The sequence below is a fragment of the Muntiacus reevesi genome, chromosome 1 (assembly GCF_963930625.1).
Source record: "Muntiacus reevesi chromosome 1, mMunRee1.1, whole genome shotgun sequence".
NCBI lineage: Eukaryota > Metazoa > Chordata > Mammalia > Artiodactyla > Cervidae > Muntiacus > Muntiacus reevesi.
Genome location: NC_089249.1, coordinates 164,598,783 through 164,618,929, shown reverse-complemented (window position 1 = coordinate 164,618,929; position 20,147 = coordinate 164,598,783). Strand labels below are relative to the sequence as shown.

At 42.5% G+C, this 20,147-nt stretch overlaps 1 protein-coding gene and 1 non-coding gene across 2 annotated transcripts; one reads left to right on the top strand and one right to left on the bottom strand.

The window, feature by feature from the left end:
• Positions 1–64: 64 nt before the first annotated feature.
• PPT1 (palmitoyl-protein thioesterase 1) lies at positions 65–16,373 on the bottom strand. Its single transcript, XM_065915742.1, has 9 exons — positions 16,156–16,373; positions 11,746–11,855; positions 11,393–11,520; positions 10,838–10,908; positions 9,234–9,336; positions 5,987–6,077; positions 5,077–5,175; positions 3,208–3,279; positions 65–1,508 (listed from the first exon to the last, which is right to left on the bottom strand). The coding sequence occupies exons 1-9, from the start codon at positions 16,343–16,345 to the stop codon at positions 1,386–1,388; spliced, it is 987 nt and encodes a 328-aa protein (XP_065771814.1). The 5' UTR covers positions 16,346–16,373; the 3' UTR covers positions 65–1,385.
• LOC136156477 (small nucleolar RNA SNORA79) lies at positions 1,690–1,833 on the top strand. The gene has a single exon (XR_010661025.1). It is a non-coding gene; the product is annotated as a small nucleolar RNA SNORA79 (small nucleolar RNA).
• Positions 16,374–20,147: the final 3,774 nt, after the last annotated feature.

Here is a 20,147-nt window from a genome sequence, read left to right as displayed (position 1 = left end):
ATTTATGTATGATATTTGCTAAAAAGAGATGTAAGAACTTTGAAAAGAAAAATGACACCAAGGATAAGAAACTACTCTTTATTTTAGACAACTTCATAAAATTGTTTTCACCTGTCCCCACTTCTTGCCTTTCATCCCCTTGTTTTAGTTGAAAAGTCTTGAAAGAGGTGAAGGAAAACCAGAAGGTAAACTTTGTAGCACTTAATAAAGCACTTCCCTCAAACACAGCTAATCATTTCCACACACTGGCATTCTGCAGAACAGTCTTCCAAAAGTGGTGCTAGGATTTCATGGGGTAAGGGAGTCAGGGCTAAAATGTTGTCTTTAGCAGGAATTCTCAAAAGAGTCCTTAATATTCTAAGTTGGGTTTATCTCCAAGAGAAAAGGGTTATGGAGTGTTCCCTAAGCTTTCGTGAGCAGTCTTTTTTTTTTTTTCCCCACAGAACACATCAGAAGCAGTTTGGAGTGTGCTGGTAATACACATTTTTGAGATGGAAGTTAGAAAGCCTGATCTCTTCACATTTTTTTCCCCTCCCATTCTTTGCTAATGCCAGCAATAGAGTAACTCTGGAATCCAGACCACAGTCATATTCAGAAGGGGCAGGTTTATCAAGCATGGAATGGAAAGAACCAGCTACCTCCTCCTTTTTTGTTTTAATTTTTACATTTTTCTTTAAACCTCCCTACCATCTAAGCAATATGTGTACTTCCTGCCTTACGCAATCCAATTGGGTGCTACTTCCCTCCTCTTGTGACATAGCAACTAAATTCATCACTACCTAAGGAGACAGTGCTACCAAGGCAAGATCGTGGGCTGCCAGAATTTGTAAAATAATACCCAAGACACCACAGAAAGCAACATACTCAGAGGAGGGCAGCCTTAAAGAAATTACGTGGATGCATTAGCCAAGCGATACTTTTCCGAGCACTGGTCAAATCACCAGAACAGTTAAAGCATTTTATGTGACTACCTCAGGCCTGGGTACTGGCCCCTTGGCTTGAGATGTGGCTAGATTTTCCTGAGAAAGTCATTCATCTTAGACTATCTCATTGGTTTAGTTGGTTCAGTCTCTTCCAGGCCTGGGCAAAGCTCTGCCACTGACCTGCAGCAAACTCCTGATTGCTAAAAAAGTCTGACCATATCAAAGGTTGTAAAACAGGCTCCATGGCTATTAGTTAATTAAACTGGCATTCAACACCACCTGCTGATAGGATGAGGCAATGGATAAGATTCGTATCTTGGATCTTTCCAAGCGGGGCATGTTCGATGATGACTAGAGAAAAGGATTAGTTGCTAGCTGGATCTGAGCTCAGGCTTGGGCATAGAGGGAACTGGTTTGAAAGTGGAAGGGGTTCCCTGAGCTCTGGTTCAGACTACAAGGGTTTCACTCAAGGAAGGGTATGATGTGGGCGTAAAACCATTCTTCAGACAGTTGAAGATGGTCACCTTCAAGAGCCAGGAACACCAGCTGTCCGGCCTTGTCCATTGCCTTTAGCCCCAGGCGGTCCTGCAGAGAGAAAGGTCATAATTAAGAAGCTTAATGGTTTCACAGTAAAATCATAAATAATGTTAACGAGATATTCTCAAAAATGCAGTATTTTCTCTTGAGTATTAAAATTTAGGTAAATGAAATGCCAACAAGGATACTTCCCTCCCATTTTTTCCGCTAAATATTAAAAACTTGTTTTTGATGGCTGTTCCTCTCATTGCTTGAAGCCTTAGGTGGGAGGACTTTAGCCCACCATATATCTAAGCTGACTTGTCTTCTCTTAGGACACCATGGGGATGGGTCGGTGGTTCATTAGTGTCTTCTGATTTTTACGGAGTCAATTGGGAAAAAAAAGTTACATGCCATTGAGGTTGTTCTATACAGTTTTATACTCTGCTTTCTGGAAACTCCCAAAGCTTCTGGAGGACCACCTACAAGTAGGCAAGCCATGGACAAAACTGCCTCAAAATGTCAAGTGGAACTGAGCCAAAAATGGGAGAACATTAGCAAGAGAACTTAGAACATACCCAACTCTTAGATGACAAAATTCAGACACTTCCACATTCTGCAGCTGAACAAGTCATGACTCAGCTGGGGTGCTGAAGAACAAGTGTGGTTGGGAAGATGAGCAGTTAGGATGGTGCCAGAATGCTGCTACTGCTGTTCAGTTTAGTCACTCAGTCCAACTCTGCGACTCCATGGACTGCAGCACGCCAGGCCTCCCTGTCCATCACCAGCTCCTGGAGTTTACCCAATCTCATGTCCATTCAGTCGGTGATGCCATCCAACCATCTCATCCTTTGTCCCCTTCTCCTCCTGCCCTCAATCTTTCCCAACATCAGGGTCTTTTCAAATGAGTCAGCTCTTCACATAAGGTGGCCAAAGTATTGCAGTTTCAACTTCAACATCAGTCCTTCTAATGAATATTCAGGACTGATCTCCTTTAGGATGGACTGGTTGGATCTCCTTGCAGTCCAAGGGACTCTCATGAGTCTTCTCCAACACCACAGTTCAAAAGCATCAAACCACCAATTTGAGTTTCATGACAAGTTCTTGGTTGTAACTTGCAAAACTCTTAACAGACCTCTAGCTTCCTTTTACCTCACCCGTGGCAGGGCACCAGAGGCAGGAGAAAAGCCAAGAGAGAACAATTGGCCTCTGAAATTACTTGGGGTCTGAATGGAAGGCAAGTGGTTCAGATGCAGCATTTCTGCACTTTAGGGAGAGTATCTCCAAGATAAAAGCCTGAGAGTGTGGGAGACTCCAGAACTGGGAGTGGTGAAAAGCTGCTTGAGAAAAAGGCCTACTGCTGAACAAAATTCATAGCTCTGTTCCTCTCAGTCTCCTGCAGGAGGAGCGTCCCCTGTCTGCCTGGTTTAAAAACAGGACTTCAGCATCTATTGACATTAGTGTTTTAAAGTAACAGCCCTCCATATTTTTGTCATGTGGGGGCTCTTTGGGTTTGTGATAGACTGTGCCTCAGCAAAGGAAGCCAGTTCTAACCCTGTTACCAGAAGGAGTTAGAGATATGTCTCTTGCCCAGGCCTGAAAACATGAGGAACAGGTCCTTCAACCTTCAGGATGGAGACTTCAGTGAACCAGTGCCTGATAGGCTGGTGCCACAATCAGCAGCCTAATGAGCCTTGCCCACAGCACCTGCTGTGCTGGAGTGTCCAGGACCAGGCACGTCACCAAAACACCTCTCCTCCCCAGTTACCTGTGTGTATAGGGTGCTCTCCTGTAAGGGAATGGTCTCCTTGGCTTGGCCACTTCTGTAAAATCCAAACCACTACAGGAGAGGAGGAAGAAAGGCAGTCAGATCAGACACAAGGCGCACATAGCTAAACGATTTCAAGACTGGCTAGTAGCTGAGACTACCGACAAACAACTCCCTAACGCTGCAGCAAGGAGGGACAACAAAGCATGTCTTAAGTCATTTCTTCTTGAGGGTGGACCCTGAGGTATGAGTTAATCATTCCAAACAGCTTTCCGATTCCCTAGAATTGCTGCTTCCTACAATTACTGAGCACCTACTCTGTGAAAATCCTTGGGCTGTATAAACATTCAAAGATGAATTTATGTATACAGTCCCTACTTTTAAGCAGCTCTGGTCCAATGCACAGACACAAATAATTGTTTAGTATGGGGGTCAGCAATCTTTTCCATAATAAGTAAACACAAAATAATTTAGGCTCTAAGGGGCCACGTGGTTGCAACTACTAAATACTGCCATTGTAATGCAAAAGAAGCCACGAGACAGTATTTTTTAAATGAATTTTTTAAATGAATATGGCTACATTCTTTTTTTCCTCTGCCTTTCCCCACCAGCCCCACCGCTGCATCCCAGCATGGCATGTGGGATCCCGACCAGGGATCAAACCCACATGCCCTACAGTGGAAGCTGAGTCTTAACCACTGAACTGCCAGGGAAGTCTCAATATGGCTGCATTCTAATGAAACTATTTATAGATGTTGAAATTTGTAATTCATGTAATTTTCACATCATCAAAGTTTTTTAACTTTTTTCTACCATTTAAAAACAAAAACCATTTTCCTTCGTGGGCCATACAAAAGCAGGTGCAGGGTGGATTCAGCCCACAGGCTGTGGTGTGCTAGTCCCTGGTGCTCTGACACAAAGTGATGAACACCAATATGATAGAGGCCAATAATTCTTAAGAGGGAGCAAATTCTGCCTAGAAGAGGGGTGGCTTTCTGGATGGAAGAAATAACATTTGAGCTGAATGTGAGCTTGTCAGGTGGAGAAGCCCAGGGAAGGGCATTTTAGAGACTGAAGCATGAACAAAGGAACACAAAAGAGGAAACACGTGCCAGGAGCAGGGCATTTCAAGTGGCGCAATGTGACTGGGTCAGAGAGGGGGTGAAATGATCAACGAAGTAAGATTAGGTTGGAAAGAAGTCAAAGCCAAGTCAAGGCTGAACGTGAATGTGAGCCTCAGGGAGTTACAGATTTTGGACTGGTGCTGCTGAACCTTTTCTAGATCACAGATCTCTGAAAATCTGATAAAAAAATTTCTAGACCCTTCCTCAGAGAATGCACCTTCAGCTTCCCCTTGAACAACATGGGTGTGAACTGCTCGGGTATACATACATGTGGATTTTTTTCAATACTGTGGATGCTGAGGGACAACTATAAGTTATATGTAGATTTCTGACTGTGCAAAGCATCAGCGTCCCTAACCCCTATGTTGTTCAAGGGTCAACTGTATATAAGTTTGCAAACAGTTTTGGATGGTGGGGGGTTACAACCCTGAGTGTCCCATTTACAGACCTCAGAACCCCTGCTCTACACAAATATGGGTGGAAGGGACTGACAACTTTTCCCAGCAGGCAGCTGTGGGGTTTGTTTTTTGTTTTTTTTAATTGATTTATTTATTTGGCTACATTGGGTCTTAGTTGCAGCATGTGGGATTTTAGTTCCCTGACCAGGGACTGAACCTGTGTCCCCTGCATTGGGAGAACAGAGTTGTAATCACTGAACCACCAGGAGAAGTTCCCAGGCAGCTGTGTTTTAATGCCATTTTTTCTGCCTGTCTCCTGGCATGTTGTGGCCTACGAAGCATCTCACCTCAGAATCCACAGGGTCCACAATGGAATCATTGAGGAATTTCACCATCACAAACTTCTTGAGGGCCATCAGGTTTTTCTTGTAGGACTCATTGATACCCTGGAGGAAAAGTCAATAGTAAGAACCTTGGGAACATTACCATCAGATTCTAGCCAGGGAATTAAAACCTTTCAGTGCTCTGGTCTCCCTGACCCTGGGTTTCTTCTCCATGGTAATGGGCTGCTTTTCTCGCTGCCTGCCCAGAATACACCAGGTACAGCCTTTTTCTTAACATGCCATCTGATTGACAACACTCCCAGCAACCATGGCGTACAGATGCACCATGAATGGCCACCATGAATCTGTCACTGCACTCCACAGGTCTCCATCACATAGGTTAAAGGCTTCTAGCCAGAGAAAGCCAAGGCAAAATAAGAAACTGCAAACTCTGAGTGGTTCTGCCATACTATTCTGCTCCTATCGCCTCCCTCTTCAAATTCTGTTTTTGTTTGTTTTAAACCTCCAGATAAGCCAATAAAAATTGAGCCAGAATCTCCCAACCCATGTCCATCTCTGGGACACACTCAGTCCCCTGTGCAGTCTCTCTCCTGAAGTAAACCACTCTTCTGAAAAAATATGACCCCAAAGCGATCCACTAGAAAGGCTTCCTTCAGTAAGGCAGCAGTTGAGGTTCCTGTCAGCCAGCACCTACTGAGTTCACCCCGCTGCTTCAACACTAGGCAACAGGAAGAAAACCAAATGAATTTCAGCCTCCCTAGAAGGAACTGAACCTCATAAGCACCGCCTCCCGCAACGCAGAACTTCCGGTTTCCTGGGTTCTGCCTGGGATATTTTGGACAGTCACTGCTCATCTGTTTATAACATCCCTAACAGGAAAGGGAATGCACAATAGCCTGGGTTGGGTGCTTACTCTCTCTTGATTAATATCTGCCAGGAAGATGCTGTGGTTGCGGTATACGTCCTCCCTGATGGGGTCGTGCCAGTATTCTGCTTGCACCAGGCTGTGGGAGAAAAAGAAATAAAGGTGACCGAGCACATTAGTTAGTATGCCAGAGGCATGGCCCTGGGCACAGGCCGCCAAGGGACTGTGAAGGGACAGAAGACCAGAGCCTTCCGTTCCTGCTGCCTGACCCCTTTTTTCTTAGCATCTCCGACGCTCCTTCCTTGTCCTTGAGACCTAGCTTAAGTACCTTTTCTTCAAAGACCATTCTGGCCAAACTAGGCACCTCCTCCATTACTGTCCCTCACTGCATCTTGTTTCTTTCTGCCACAGCCTTAGCTGGTGCTAAGGGTATCTAGTTCCCTGATCAGGGATCGAACCCAGGCTCCCTTGCATTGAGAACTCAGAGTCTTAACCACTGGACCACCAGGGAAGTCTCCGGGTTCTTTTGAACTTCCAGGATCTCTCTCTTACTCTCTAATAACTGGCTTTATTTGAATTCTTTTCTAGAGTCATGGGTGATCTCTTTATCTCTGAAGATAATAATATAGGCTTTTTTTTTTTAAGGTTTCCTTCAGCTTCTTGAATTGCCATCTGTTTCTTCCAAGTCCCTTTTTACTTTTTGTTGTTTTGATCTGTCTTCTGTTTTGGAAGCTTTCCTCAGATGTCTGATGGAGGGGTGGGGTGGCAGTCTTTGGCTCACTGTTCATATTTAAACAAGGGATAGCTCAGTTAGTAAAGAATCCGCCTGCAAAGCAGGAGACCCTGGTTCAATTCCTGGGTGGGGAAGATCCGCTGGAGAAGGGATAGACTACCCACTCCAGATTTCTTGGGCTTCGCTTATGGTTCAGCTGGTTAAGAATCCCTCTGCAATGTGGGAGACCTAGGTTCAATCCCTGGGTTGGGAAGATCCCCTGAAGACAGGAAAGGCTACCCACTCCAGTATTCTGGTCTGGAGATTCCATGACTGTATTGTTCATGGGGTCACAAAGAGTTGGACACAACTGAGCCGCTTTCACTTTCACTGAGCTGAATAGAAGTTCTTCACACAGTTCAGTTCAGTCGCTCAGTTGTGTCCGACTCTTTGTGATCCCATGAACCACAGCACACCAGGGCCTCCCTGTCCATCACCAACTCCCGGAGTCTACCCAAACCTGTGTCCATTCAGTTGGTGATGCCATCCAACCATCTCATCCTCTTTTGTCCCCTTCTCCTGTCCTCAATCTTTCCCAGTATCAGGGTTTTTTCCAATGAGTCAGCTCTTCACATCAGGTGGCCAAAGTATTGGAGTTTCGGCCTCAACATCAGTCCTTCCAATGAACAGCCAGGACTGATCTCCTGTAGGATGGACTGGTTGGATCTCCTTGCAGTCCAAGGGACTCTCAAGAGTCTTCTCTAACACCACAGTTCAAAAGCATCAATTCTTAGGCACTCAGATTTCTTTATAGTCCAACTCTCACATCCATGCATGACCACTGGAAAAACCATAGCCTTGACTAGACGGACCTTTGTTGGCAAAGTAATGTCTCTGCTTTTTAATACGCTGTCTAGGATGGTCACAACTTCCCTTCCAAGGCTTAGGGCTTCCCTGGTGGCTCAGATGGTAAAGCGTCTGCCTGTAGTGCAGGAGACCCGGGTTGGGAAGCTTCCCCTGGAGAAGGAAATGGCAACCCACTCCAGTACTCTCGCCTGGAAAATTCCACGGACTGAGGAGCCTGGTAGGCTATAGTCCATGGGATCGCAAAGAGTCGGACACGACCGAGTGACTTTGCTTTCCTTCCAAGGAGTAAGATTCTTTTATTTTAGATACAGCTTATCTACTGGTGGTTTCACTACGTGGTAGTCAGGAGTCCTGATTTGTGGAGGATTGCAAAACATCAACCTGCAGATCTGCTCCCTGGGACCAATCAGTTTTTCCAGGGAGGGGTTCATCAAACTGCCAAGGAGGTAATAACCTGGCTGCTATCAATCTGGGAATCATACAGGAGGAAGTCGTTTTCAATAAGGTGTCTTATCACCATCCTGTGCTTATCATCCCAAAGTCTGGTACTTCTTGAGTTAAACTGCTCCAGAAAATAAATCTGGCTTCTCTTGTCAGGGCTGGGGACGAGACGTACACTTAAGGGATTCAGGGAGTCTGATCATTGTTTCTACAGATTTTCAATGAAGAGTCTCATGCACTTACTCTACCAAAGTATCTTAGATGTCAAATTCCTGAGGCCTTCTGAGATTGTAAAAAGTAAACTGGTCCCTTCTTGTCAGTGCTTCCTTCAACAGACATAAAGGTTTCAGAATTTTCTGCTCTGCTAAAACAATTATCACTCATTCATCTGCTTTCTTTCAAAAAACACGCTGACATCTTTTTTATTATCTCTTCTCTCCTCTCCTGTTCTCTTTGCCCTTGTGAGTTTATCACAGGTTATTCTTTTGCTTTGTTGTTGTTTAGTTGCTAAGTCATGTCCGATTCTTTTGTGATCCCATGGACTATATAGCCTGCCAGGCTCCTCTGTCCATGGGATTCTCCAGGCAAGAATACTGGAGTGGGTTGCCATGCCCTCCTCCAGGGGATTTCCAGGGATCAAACCCAGTCTCTTATGTCTCCTGCATTGGCAGGCAGGCTCTTTACCACTAGCGCCACCTGGGAAGCCCCATAACCATACTAGTTGATCCCAAATCTCAGCTATCACCCAGAATATTCCAGACCTACTAAATCCAAATTTCCAGGGATGAGGCCCTTGAATTCATTTTTAATGAATTTCCCAGGGGGTCTGACATATAATTTAGGTTTGGGAACAACTGAAGGACAACATACTCCAAAAGTAATTCTGAATATTTTTAAATACCCAAACATATGTAACTGAGAACACTGATGTTAAGAGGTTAACCCTTTGCTGCTGACAATATAAAGAATCTGTCCTTCAAATATTAACAGTAGTTTCTTAGCCTGAGTAACTTCTATAGGCTTTTTTATTTTTTAAAGATGAAAGTGTATTGCTGTAATTACATTCTTCTTATATAGAAAAATGTCCTCCCTTTCTTTAAATTACTATTAGAGCAGTTTTAGAAACAAAATGAAGCAGATAGTATAAACATATTTACAATCATTTGAATATCATTAGCAACTACTCCTAGAATCATGGTTAGCATGAAAGTCTGCATGATATTATCATTATCATGCAGTGACAGTTCTGCATCCTTTTCAGCTAACCATACATACCGTTCCTGAATAGCTTTGTTGTAAGCCCCAGCATTCAGTGTTTTTCTGATGAAGTCACAGATGTGTGAGCTTTCTCCTGGGCACCGAGGGAGTCCAAAAACACCTAGAGCAGTAGAAGACAAATATCCATGCCTTCAATAATCATGTCCTGAATACCTACTATGTGCAGGGCATTGAGAGAAACAGAAACCAGAAATAGATACTGATTTCATTCATTCATTTCTTAAGGAAATAGCGTATTTGGAGTTAATACTTTAACCAGCTTCCTCCTGGTGTTCCCTCCCTTTGCTGCCTCAGGCCCTTTGCACCTACTCCCCTCTGGAGGGTGCACTTCCCTTACTGCTTCAATGGGGGGCCTCATTCTCATCTCTTGGGTCTTAGCTTAGAGAAGTCATACCTGAGAACCCTAACTCAAGCAGTGCTCAACCCCTGTTCCTCCCCACACACAGTTATACCTGCGTCCTCATCAATAACATTTTGGGGGGTACCAGACATACCAATTTTAAGCATATATTGGCAATAATTCATTTAATCCTTACAACCACCCTGCAGAGTAGAAATCATTATTTACACCACATTACAGATAGGAAACGTTTAAATAGAGAGGTTAGATACTTTGTCCAAAGTTAGACAGTAAAGACAGTAAGTGATGGAGCCACGATACAAACATGAGCAGTTTGGTTCCAGTGCCCATGCCTTACACAAACATAACCACTATTCTTTCATCATCATATTTTTACTTTATCATAGTTACTACTATCTGTATTTATTTTGCTTGCTTACTTGTTTTGTGTCTAGTCTCCCCCTACTAGGATGGAAGTTTCATGAAGGCAGAAAGCTTATCTGTCTTGCTTTGAGGTTTTCAATAAATATTTGTGGAATCAATGAATGAATGATAAAGCTGTTTCTACCAATTTGCATATGAATAAAACATACTTTTAAAAAGTATTTTCCTACCTATTATTTTATTTCATCCTCTGAAAAATTCCCGTATGATAGGCAGCATCTTATTTTAGCTTCTCTCTGTGAAAGGGACCCTATGATACCTAATTACTTGCCCAATTAACATTTAATTAGATGAATCCAATTTCCTGATTATAAGGGGAATCCTGCTCCTACACTCAACAAGCTTAACAGCTAAATCCATCAGAACAGAAATAAAAACCCCAAGACACATCTGCCCCAAATGTTTATTAATTCTGTCACAATAGCAAACCTGTTGCTGTTGTTTTTTTTAATTTAATCTCTGCTGTTAATTTTACAGACAAAAAAAGCCTAGACATTATTCATTGCCTAAGTCCCAATTCAATAGGACACCACTCATGTCAGGAAACAGGAAAGGTTGTTGGACTTTCCATATTCCTCAACCACTGCCTGCCACATGGCTGCAACCATCTCAACTGCAGGAAATCATGTCAATTATATTAGAGAAAAGTAGGTGGTAATGTAATGACTCCTCTGTGTTCCAGGTCTCTGGAATCCTATTTTGTCATCATTGCTAGCTAGTTTTTTATAACTTAGAAAAACAGGATTTGGGGGAGGATGGCTGACTTCTTGTACAAACAGAGATGCTAGAATATTTTAGGTAAAGAGGACAAAGTTACCTTGATGTTGTCCCCCAATTGAGATGAGATTGACCATGGGAGGTGATGGGCATCTCTGAGCCACTGCCCTCCTGGAGGAAAAAAAAAGATTATCAGTTTACACTGGCAGATGGAAATAGATCATCAATAATCAACTTACCAGGGGAGTCTGGGGGAGAATGGGTACATATATATGTATGGCTGAGTCCCTTCTTCACTGTTCAGCTGAAACTCACAACATTATCTGCTAATCAACTATACCTCAATACAAAATTAAAAGTTAAAAAAAAAAAAACTTCCCAGATTAAGTTACTTAATCTGTGGTTCCCCAAAGCCACAAAGTTTCAGGATTTATTTTCCTCTGATACAGCCAAACACAAATCTTTATTCCTTCATAGAAAATAAATTAAGCTCCACAGAGCTTCTTCCAAGGGACTATTTCAGAAGAGTTTCCCATCCAAGGTAGGTGAAGATTCCAAAAACACTAAACAGATAGATCTATCTGAATCAAAGGGCAACAGTCAGTTTCAAGCGATACAATATATAAGTGGTATGATATAACAGAAAGGGACTTACAGAAATTGGCCTCCCTGGGAGAATCCCATAGCATTGTAGCCTTGCTGCAATTTAGGATCCTTAGCAAGAATCTGACATACTGTTGCTACTTGGGAATTGACATTCAAAAAGAAGCTGTTCTCCACATCCTAAAAGAGAAGCAACAGAGAAATCAAAGGACCAGGCTGAACACAAGCACTGGCACCTTCTCCAAGAGGCAAACTTGTTTAGGTTGGTACCCTCATAAGCCACTCAAGAACTTAAGTATCATTGTATGGTCTTCTGCTAAAAATGCAAGGCAAAGCATTTTAATAGTACATTCTACAAAATCAGTCAGCAAACCTTCAAAGGAACAGAACTGTGAAGCGCCTCACCTCTACGAGAGTCTTCCCAATCTCTAAAGATAAGACGTGTATTCCAGGTATTTTCTTCTCAACCATTTTTTTAATAGCACCCATACTTAAGGGATTACAACAGCTGTCTCCTAGACAACAAAGACAACCGTGGAAACTTATGAGTTAGAACAACATTATTTAACTTTTAAAAACTTTGTACTTCAAAGACATTAATGAAAATATGCAAAGACAACACACAGAAGAAAATATTTGCAAGACATACTTAATAAGAGCTTAATATCTGGAATATACAAAGAACTCAAGTCAATAAGAAGATAATCTAATTAAAATGGGAAAAGGACTTGAGCAGACATCTCTTCAAAGAAGATACACAAATGGCCAACAAGCACACGAAATTATGTTCAACATCACTGGTCATTAAGGAAATGCAAATCAAAATCACAATGAGGTACCAATGCAAACCTACTAAGATGCCTTTACCCTTCAATTTTTTTTAAAATTAACTATTTAAAAATGGAAAATAACAGACTTACCTGGTGGTCCCGTAGTTAAGACTCCACCTGCCAAAGCAGGGGACGTGGTCCTAGAAGATTCCACATGCCACAGGGCAACTAAGCCTGTGTGCCCCAACTACTGAGCCTACTCGCCCCAGAGCCCGTGCACCACCAGAGAAGCCACCTCAACGAGAAGCCCATGCACTGCAACTAGAGAAAGCCCTCACACAGCAACGAAGACCCAGTGCAGCCAAAAATAAAAAATAAATTAAAAAATTTTTAAATAGAAAATAACAAGTGTTGGCAAAGATAGGGAGAAATAGGAACCCTTTACATTGCCGGTGGAAATGTAATATGGTGCAGCCACTGTGAAAACAATTTGATGGTTCCTCAAAAAGTTAAATACACAATGACCATTTGACCCATTACTTTCAATTCTAAATACATAACCAAGAAAAGTGAAAACATATGTCCCTACAGAGACTTGTACAAGAATATTTGAAGCAGCATTATCTGTAATAGCTAAAAGGTGGAAAACACTCAAAAGTCCATCAATGGATGACTGGATAAACAAATTATGGTACATAGATATAGAAAAATATTATTCCACCATAAAAAGGAACAAAGTATTGAAACATGCTACAACATGGATGAACCTCAAAAATGTTATTTTAAGTGAAATAAGCCAGAAATGAAAGATTACATACTGTATAGTTCCTTTTATATGACACATCCAGAATAGGCAAATCCATTGAAACAGAAAGCAGACTGAACATTTCCTGGGGTGATGGGAAGACGGGGTGAAGAGCGATTCCTTAAAATGGGGTACACATATTTTCTGCGGTGATGAAAAAGTTTTGAAACTAGAGAGAAGTGGTGGTTGCACAACATGAATACACTAAATGCCACTGAACTGGATACTTTAACACGGTTAAGTGTATGTTACATGAATTTCACCTCAACAACAACAAAAAGAACATTTTTTGCTCAGCTCATGTTGTTAACAAGTAGTAACTTCAAAAGTCCAATATGGTATCATGGGGACCCCAAATTCACAATTGAAAAAAAGCAGAAGTGCATGTTCTTTTATCATCTAGAACATCTGTGGTACACAGGCCCCAAAGCACCTTGAAATCTTATCTCTCTTTAGGGCCAGGACTAGAGCAAGACAAGTGAAGAAAGCTCATCTAAATGCTGACTTTTTTTTCTTCCTGTTTCAAGGAACCAAGAACTAAGAATAGGAAGCAAAGTGCCTGACTGCTGAGTAGGATAAGTGGGCTATGATCATTTTCCATTTTGAACTTAATCATTCCATTTTCAACCAGAGTTAAACTTAAAACTTTGTTTTTAAAGAAGGAAAAGAGCTCGAGCATGTTCTATTTCTTGCACTGAACTATAATCATGCGTTGCTTAGGTGGCTTCCAAATAGACTGACTGTACTCTGGGCGGACACAGAGCTCTCATGTCCTCTTTTAACTCCACTGCAGGAGCCCAAGGCCCTGGCACAGACCCTTGAAAGAACCATCTCTACCTACTGACTCTAATTCCTCTCTGAACATTTTTCTTTCACCTATTCCAATAAGGTTCGCACTCTCACCACTCCCCTAAAAGTGGTTTAATCAAGGTCATTAGTGATCTTCCCACTGCGAAATCCAATAACCAATTCTTAGCCCTCATCTTAGTTGACCTAGCACCAACATTTCACAGTTCACTATCCCGTCCTTTTGAAACATTTTCACGTGGTTTCCAGGACATTGCACTCGCCTGACTCCACCTTCTCCCTAGCTGTTCTGTCTCTGTTTCCTTTGCTAATTCCTCTCCATCCCCTCAGGGGCTTCCCTGGCAGCTTAAGGGTAAAGAATCTGTGACACTGGGTTTGATCCCTGGGTTGGGAAGATCCCCTGGAGAAGGAAATGCCAACCCACTGCAGCATTCTTGCCTGGAGAATCCCATGGACAGAGGAGCACAGCGGGCTACAGTCCACAGGCTCAAAAGAGTCAGACATGACTGAAGCGACTTAGCACACATGCATTCCATCTCTTCATTCTCCAGATGCTGGGAATGCCTCAGAGCTCGGTCCTTAGACCTCTTTCCTCTTCTGAATATCGTCACTCCCTAGGTGATCTTGTCCAGTCTCACAGCTTTAAATACTCGCCATAGGCCAAAGGTTCCCAACTTAATAGTCCAGCCTGCATCTGTCTCAAGACTCCACACTCCAAATGCCTCTACATCTCCTGAATATGTAACAAACATCTCAAATTTAATAAGTCCCAAAGCACATTCTTGATTTTCACCCCAAATTTGTTCACCCTACAGGCTCCCCCATTTTGGTAAAATGACAACTTCATCCTTCTCGTTGTCCAGGCCAAAACCGTGGACTCATCCTTGACTCCTTTCTCATCCCATATATAATCTGTTAGCAAATCCTACTGGTTCTATCTTCAAACTGTATCAAGATGTTGACTACTTCTCAACATCTCCCCTTTTACTATACTTTTTCAAGTCACCGTCACCTCGTTTCAGTTCAGTTCAGTCACTCAGTCGTGTCAGACTCTTTGCAACTCCATGGACTACAGCACACCAGGCCTCCTTGTCCATCACCAACTCCCGGAGTTTACTCAAACTCATGTCCATTGAGTCAGTGATGCCATCCAACCATCTCATCCTCTGTCGTCCCCTTCTCCTCCCACCTTCAATCTTTCCCAACATCTTGTTTAGATTATTGCAAAAGCTTCCTAACTTTTTTCCCTGCAAAGGTCCATGACCTCCTACAATCTAGTCTCAATATAGCAACTTCTTGTTGTTCAGTCACTCAGTTGTGTCCAACTCTTTTTGACCCCATGGACTGCAGGACTCCAGGCTTCCCTATCCTTCTGGAGCTTGTTCAAACTCATCTCCATTGAGTCGGTGATGCCATCCAACCATCTCACCCTGTCGTCTCCTTCTCCTCCTGCCTTCAATCTTTCCCAGCATCAGGGAATATAGGAACTAGAGTGCTTTTAAAATGCAAATCAGATCATGTCACTCATCTGCTAAAAACTCACAACAGTGTCCCATCTCTTCTAGCCGAAGTTCCTGTAGTAGCCTTAGTAGCCCCAACAACATATGCAGGCCATCCTCTTACCCCTATTTTCTTCTGACTCACTCCCTTTCAGCTACACTGACCTGAGTGTCTCTCCTTGAACACACTAGACATACTAGATATACTTCTGCCTCATGGCTTTGCATTTGTGGATCTCTCCACCATATACTCACATGGCATCTTCTCTCATGGACTTCAGGCCTTTGCTCAAATAATCACTTTTTCAGTAAATCCTGACTTTGCTCTATGAAACTGCAAGCCCCCACTTACACTCTCTATCCTCCCCCTTCCCTGCTTTATTTTCCTCCATTGCACGAATCACCATTTGACATATGTTTTATTTATTTATCGTTTGTCTCTTCCACTGGTTAGTTCTAAAAGAGCAAAGAATTTAGTCTGTTTAGTTTATTGTATCCTCCGGATCCAGTAGGTAGTCAATAGCTACGCGTCAAAAGTATAAACGAATTACAGGTGCCTAAGAAATCTCTGTTCAATGCATGAATGAACAAAAGGATGGAGATGCCGCGGTCACGCAGGCACAACCCTGCCTTCCTGAGCGAGAGTCGGATGCTGCACCCTGACGCCACTGCCGTGAGATTAAACCAGGACACCGCGTAAAACGCTACCGCAGTGCACAGCCCTCTGTGAGCGCTCACCAAAAGACAGCTCCTTCCTTATCTCCCTTTCCAATGCAGGGTAACCCCCAAATCCTAAAACGTGGAGCCAGTCCGGTGCTGTGTGACCACGGTCCTTGCCCTCCACACTTGCACTTTGCAGACGCGAACCCAGGCTTGGAGAGGGAAAGGGTCGCCAAACCCTTTTGACTCTCTTCTCACTCCCTCCTTCACTCACCCATCCCATGCCAGATCACCAGCGGCAGGGGAGCCGGCGGGTCGAGATGCCCCAGCGCCAGGGAAGTGCAGGAACCCAGCAGGAGAGCGAGAGCCAAGAGCCGCACGCAGCTGGACGACGCCATCTTGACCCTGTCACGTGACCGCGCTCCCCCGGCCTCCGTGCCGGCGCCGGCGCGGGCGGGTCGCATCCGCCACACCTCCGCCTGGGTGGCCCCGGGCCGGCGGGCGTCTCTCCTGGCTCGTTGCCCCAGTAGACTGCTCGCCACCAGAAATCAAGCGCATGCCAACATATACTCAGTGCTTCCTGTCCATCAAGCACTATTCTAAGCGCTTTACATCTGGTAACTGCTTCAAGCTCCATCACGCCCGAATACACTTCTCCCCATTTCACGGGTCAGGGCACGTGAGGCGCTGAGAAGGTGGGTTAGCAACCAAGGTCGCAGAGATGGTAGGTTGGTGGATCCAAAGGCTTTGCTCTTACCCTTGCATCGCCCTGCTTTGGAAGAAAAGTACTTTGTGGAAGAGAAGGAAGAAGGGAAGGCGGAAGGAAAAAAGAGCTGACTCAGCTCTTTATCAGAAATTGAAGGAGAGTTATAATTTTCAGGGCTAATTATGGCAGTGTCGTGAAGGAAAGAGAATTTCAAGAGGCACAGATAAAATGCCAGAGAAGGACTGGTATAAGCTAAGATAGAGAGGGAAGGTACATGTTTTCTAGAAGTGTCACAACTTCCAGACTGACAAAAGCATCTGATGGATGTAATAAGCATGGTGGAAAAAGCCACTGCCACTTTCTGGTATAATCTCAAAGCTGAATTATGGTAGGAACCTCTCATCCACCATTTCCCGCTTTTTATTTGTGTCCATATTCATAATCTGAATCCTTGCCCGCAAAAGAAAAAATAATTTTTTCAGCAAAACATTGAAATTGTTTAAATAGATTTGAGTTTAAGTGAATCCATCATATAATGGAAAATTGTGAAGTGGATTTTATAAAGGATAGGTAAATTTGTATATATGGTGGTGGTTTAGCCTCTTAAGTCATATCTGACTCTTGCGATCCTATGGACTGCAGCCTGCCCACCTCCTCTGTCCATGGGGTTCTCCAGACAGGAGTAGGGGAGTGGGTTGCCATGCCCTTCTCTAGCAGATCTTCCCCACCCAGCGATCGAACCTACCTCTCTTGCATTGGCAGGAGGGTTCTTTAGAACTAGCGCCACCTGGGAAGCCCAAAGTTGTGTATAGTGACATGGGAAAATGTTTTTGATCTATTTTAAAGGAAAAAACTAGGAACTGTATTTTTACAGGAAATATATATGTTCTTCTGAGGGGCAACTACTGAGTCCCATGCTCTGCAACCAGAGAAGCCTTGGCAACACTCAGGGCAACTAGAGAAAGCCACAAGCAGCAGCAAAGACCCAGTGCAGTCAAAAATAAATAAATAATAAGGTTTTTTTTTTAAATAAATATATATATTGTGATGGATATACCACTCTATATTTACTGAGACTTATTGGGTTGTCCACATGAAATTGGTGAATTTTATGATATGTAAAACCTACCTTAGTAAAGCTATTCTTTAAACATCTGTATATTCACATATTTCTGCTGATTTTGACTGAAAGGCTGAAGCATTGACAAGCAAAAAGAAAGAAAATAAATATATAAAAAGATCAGGAAGCTGTTAAAAGTGACATTTGGGGGACTATGTAATTATGTCAACTGAAAAAAAGTGCACAACATAAGAGCAGTGATGTAAGTTTATTGGGGGCAAAGTGAGGACTATAGCCCAGCGACAGCCTCTCAGAGAGTTCTGAGGATCTGCTCCAAAGAGGTTAAGGCGGGGATGTCAGTGTATAATGTGATTTCGGTGAAGCGAGAGACGTGAAGTCAAGCACCTCTTTTGGCAGGAGGGTTGCTGCTGTTCACTATAAGGTAGCTGCTGGTCAGAGGAGCAGATGCTTCTGTTGACGATTTTGGTGCTTTCCTGGCCATGAGAAGATGGAAGAATTTGGGCTCATAAAATCTTCTCCTGAAAATCTCTGACTACCTGCAGGCCAGCTCTGCCTGTTGTTTCCAGAGCCCACAGTGCTTCATTCTCACCCTGAACTCCCTGAAGGGGATGTTGAAGGTCAAAGACTGCAGTGGCTAGTGACTTCATTCTTGCAGTACCGCATGACGAGCGACAGTTTTTAGCTGCCAATTATAAGGCACTTTCATTTTGTGTATTATGCACTTCTGTATGGTTTTAATTTTTATAGGAAGGATACATAACTTATTTTCCCCCTAATTTTATTGAAATATAGCTGCAACATTGTATTAGTTTGAGGTATACAGAATAATGAGTATGTATAATAGATGCATAACTTTTATAATCAGTAAAGATATATGTACATTAAAAATTATTGTATTTCTCGGTTAAGACAATGAAATAAAGCTTTCTCATAGACTCTGTTTCCACCAATACCCAAGAAAGTGTTAAAAGTTAAAATTTCATCCACAGCAAGCAAAGAGTAACAGCTTAATATCTTAAATGTCAACAAGTGGCAGTCAAGGAAAGATATAGAAGACTCTGGTCTGGAGCATTCCCTCAATACTCATACTGTTAAAACTCAAAATCCTAGAAATTAACACATACATGTGCACATACATCCTGAGAGAAAAGTAAGTGGCTTCCTTATCTTGTATCTCTTCTCTCTGGAGATGTGAAAATGGCTGCTGGGGAGAAGAAGGAGTGAGAAGTGAAGAATAGATTGTCTTTAGGTAGCAGTGAAAACTCCAGGGAAGCCTAGTGAGTCAGGGGAGGCTCTTTCCCATAGTAGAGTGAATTCTGAAATAGACCCTTGAAACCTCAGAAGTGATTGCAGAATATTTGTATTCTAACAAAGACTGCATCCCCCCTCCCCTGAGTTCTGCCCCCTCCTCTCCTTCAATCCAGCTTATAAGTCATAGAAAAAGTGTATACAGCATAAAATAACAGCCTCAAGTTGCTGTTCCTTAGGAAAATCAAACCAGTTTCAGATCAAGTAGGAAGTAATTCAGGAGGCAAATAGAGAATCAGAAAAAATCACCCCAAGTGCTTTGAGCACTAAAATAATCTAAGAAGAAAATAAATTCAGTAGGCAAAACTCAAAAATGAGACAATAAAACAACTGAAAGAGATGGACAGTGAAATTGCACATCTGATAAAGCAGGGACCAAAACAGTGTCATTAAAGAACTAATAAATACTTTAAAACAGCAAGGAACAGAATGGACATGGCTGGAAGTTGAATTATTGATGTGGAAAATGGCTTGAAATAATTACAGTAAAGGCAAATGGAAAAACACCAAGAGATTAAAACAATCAGAGAGAAGCTACTAGATATGGAAGACAGAAGTTGTTGGTGTCTTCAGAGTTAAGAACTCTTAATGGAATAAGAAGTATTAAAAAATATAAGAATAGAAGTTCCTCTAAGATGATAAGTTAGTCTGTAGCTTGAAAGGCCAAATATTCGATACAGAATATTTAACCCTGAGATGTATTTCAGTTATTTTATTGAAATTCAGACATCCAGGAAGAAAAAAGGCAAATCATCTCTAAGAAAAAAGTCAGACTGTCCTCAGATATCTCAGCAGCTACATTCAGAGACAGAAGACAGTGAAGCATTGTCTACAGGGTTCTGAAAGGACAAATCTGTGATCTAAGAATTGTAAACCCAGTCAAGATGTTATTCAAAAGTAACGGTATTGGGCAGTTCCCACAAATATAAAAGAACTTATAGAAAAGAGAAATACTTAAAGTGAAATTCAGGCAGTTAAGAAATAGGGCAAAATTAAGATTTTTAAGAATTGAGGATCAACGATTTTAATTTAAAACATGTTTTTTGAAAACAACAGAATAACAGTATCAAAACCACTTTTTCTAACCTTAAATTGATATTTTAAGAAATGATAGCTCTTGCAGTGCATAAACCCTTCATTTGATGTCTAACTTTTCTTCTAGTTTTTAAAA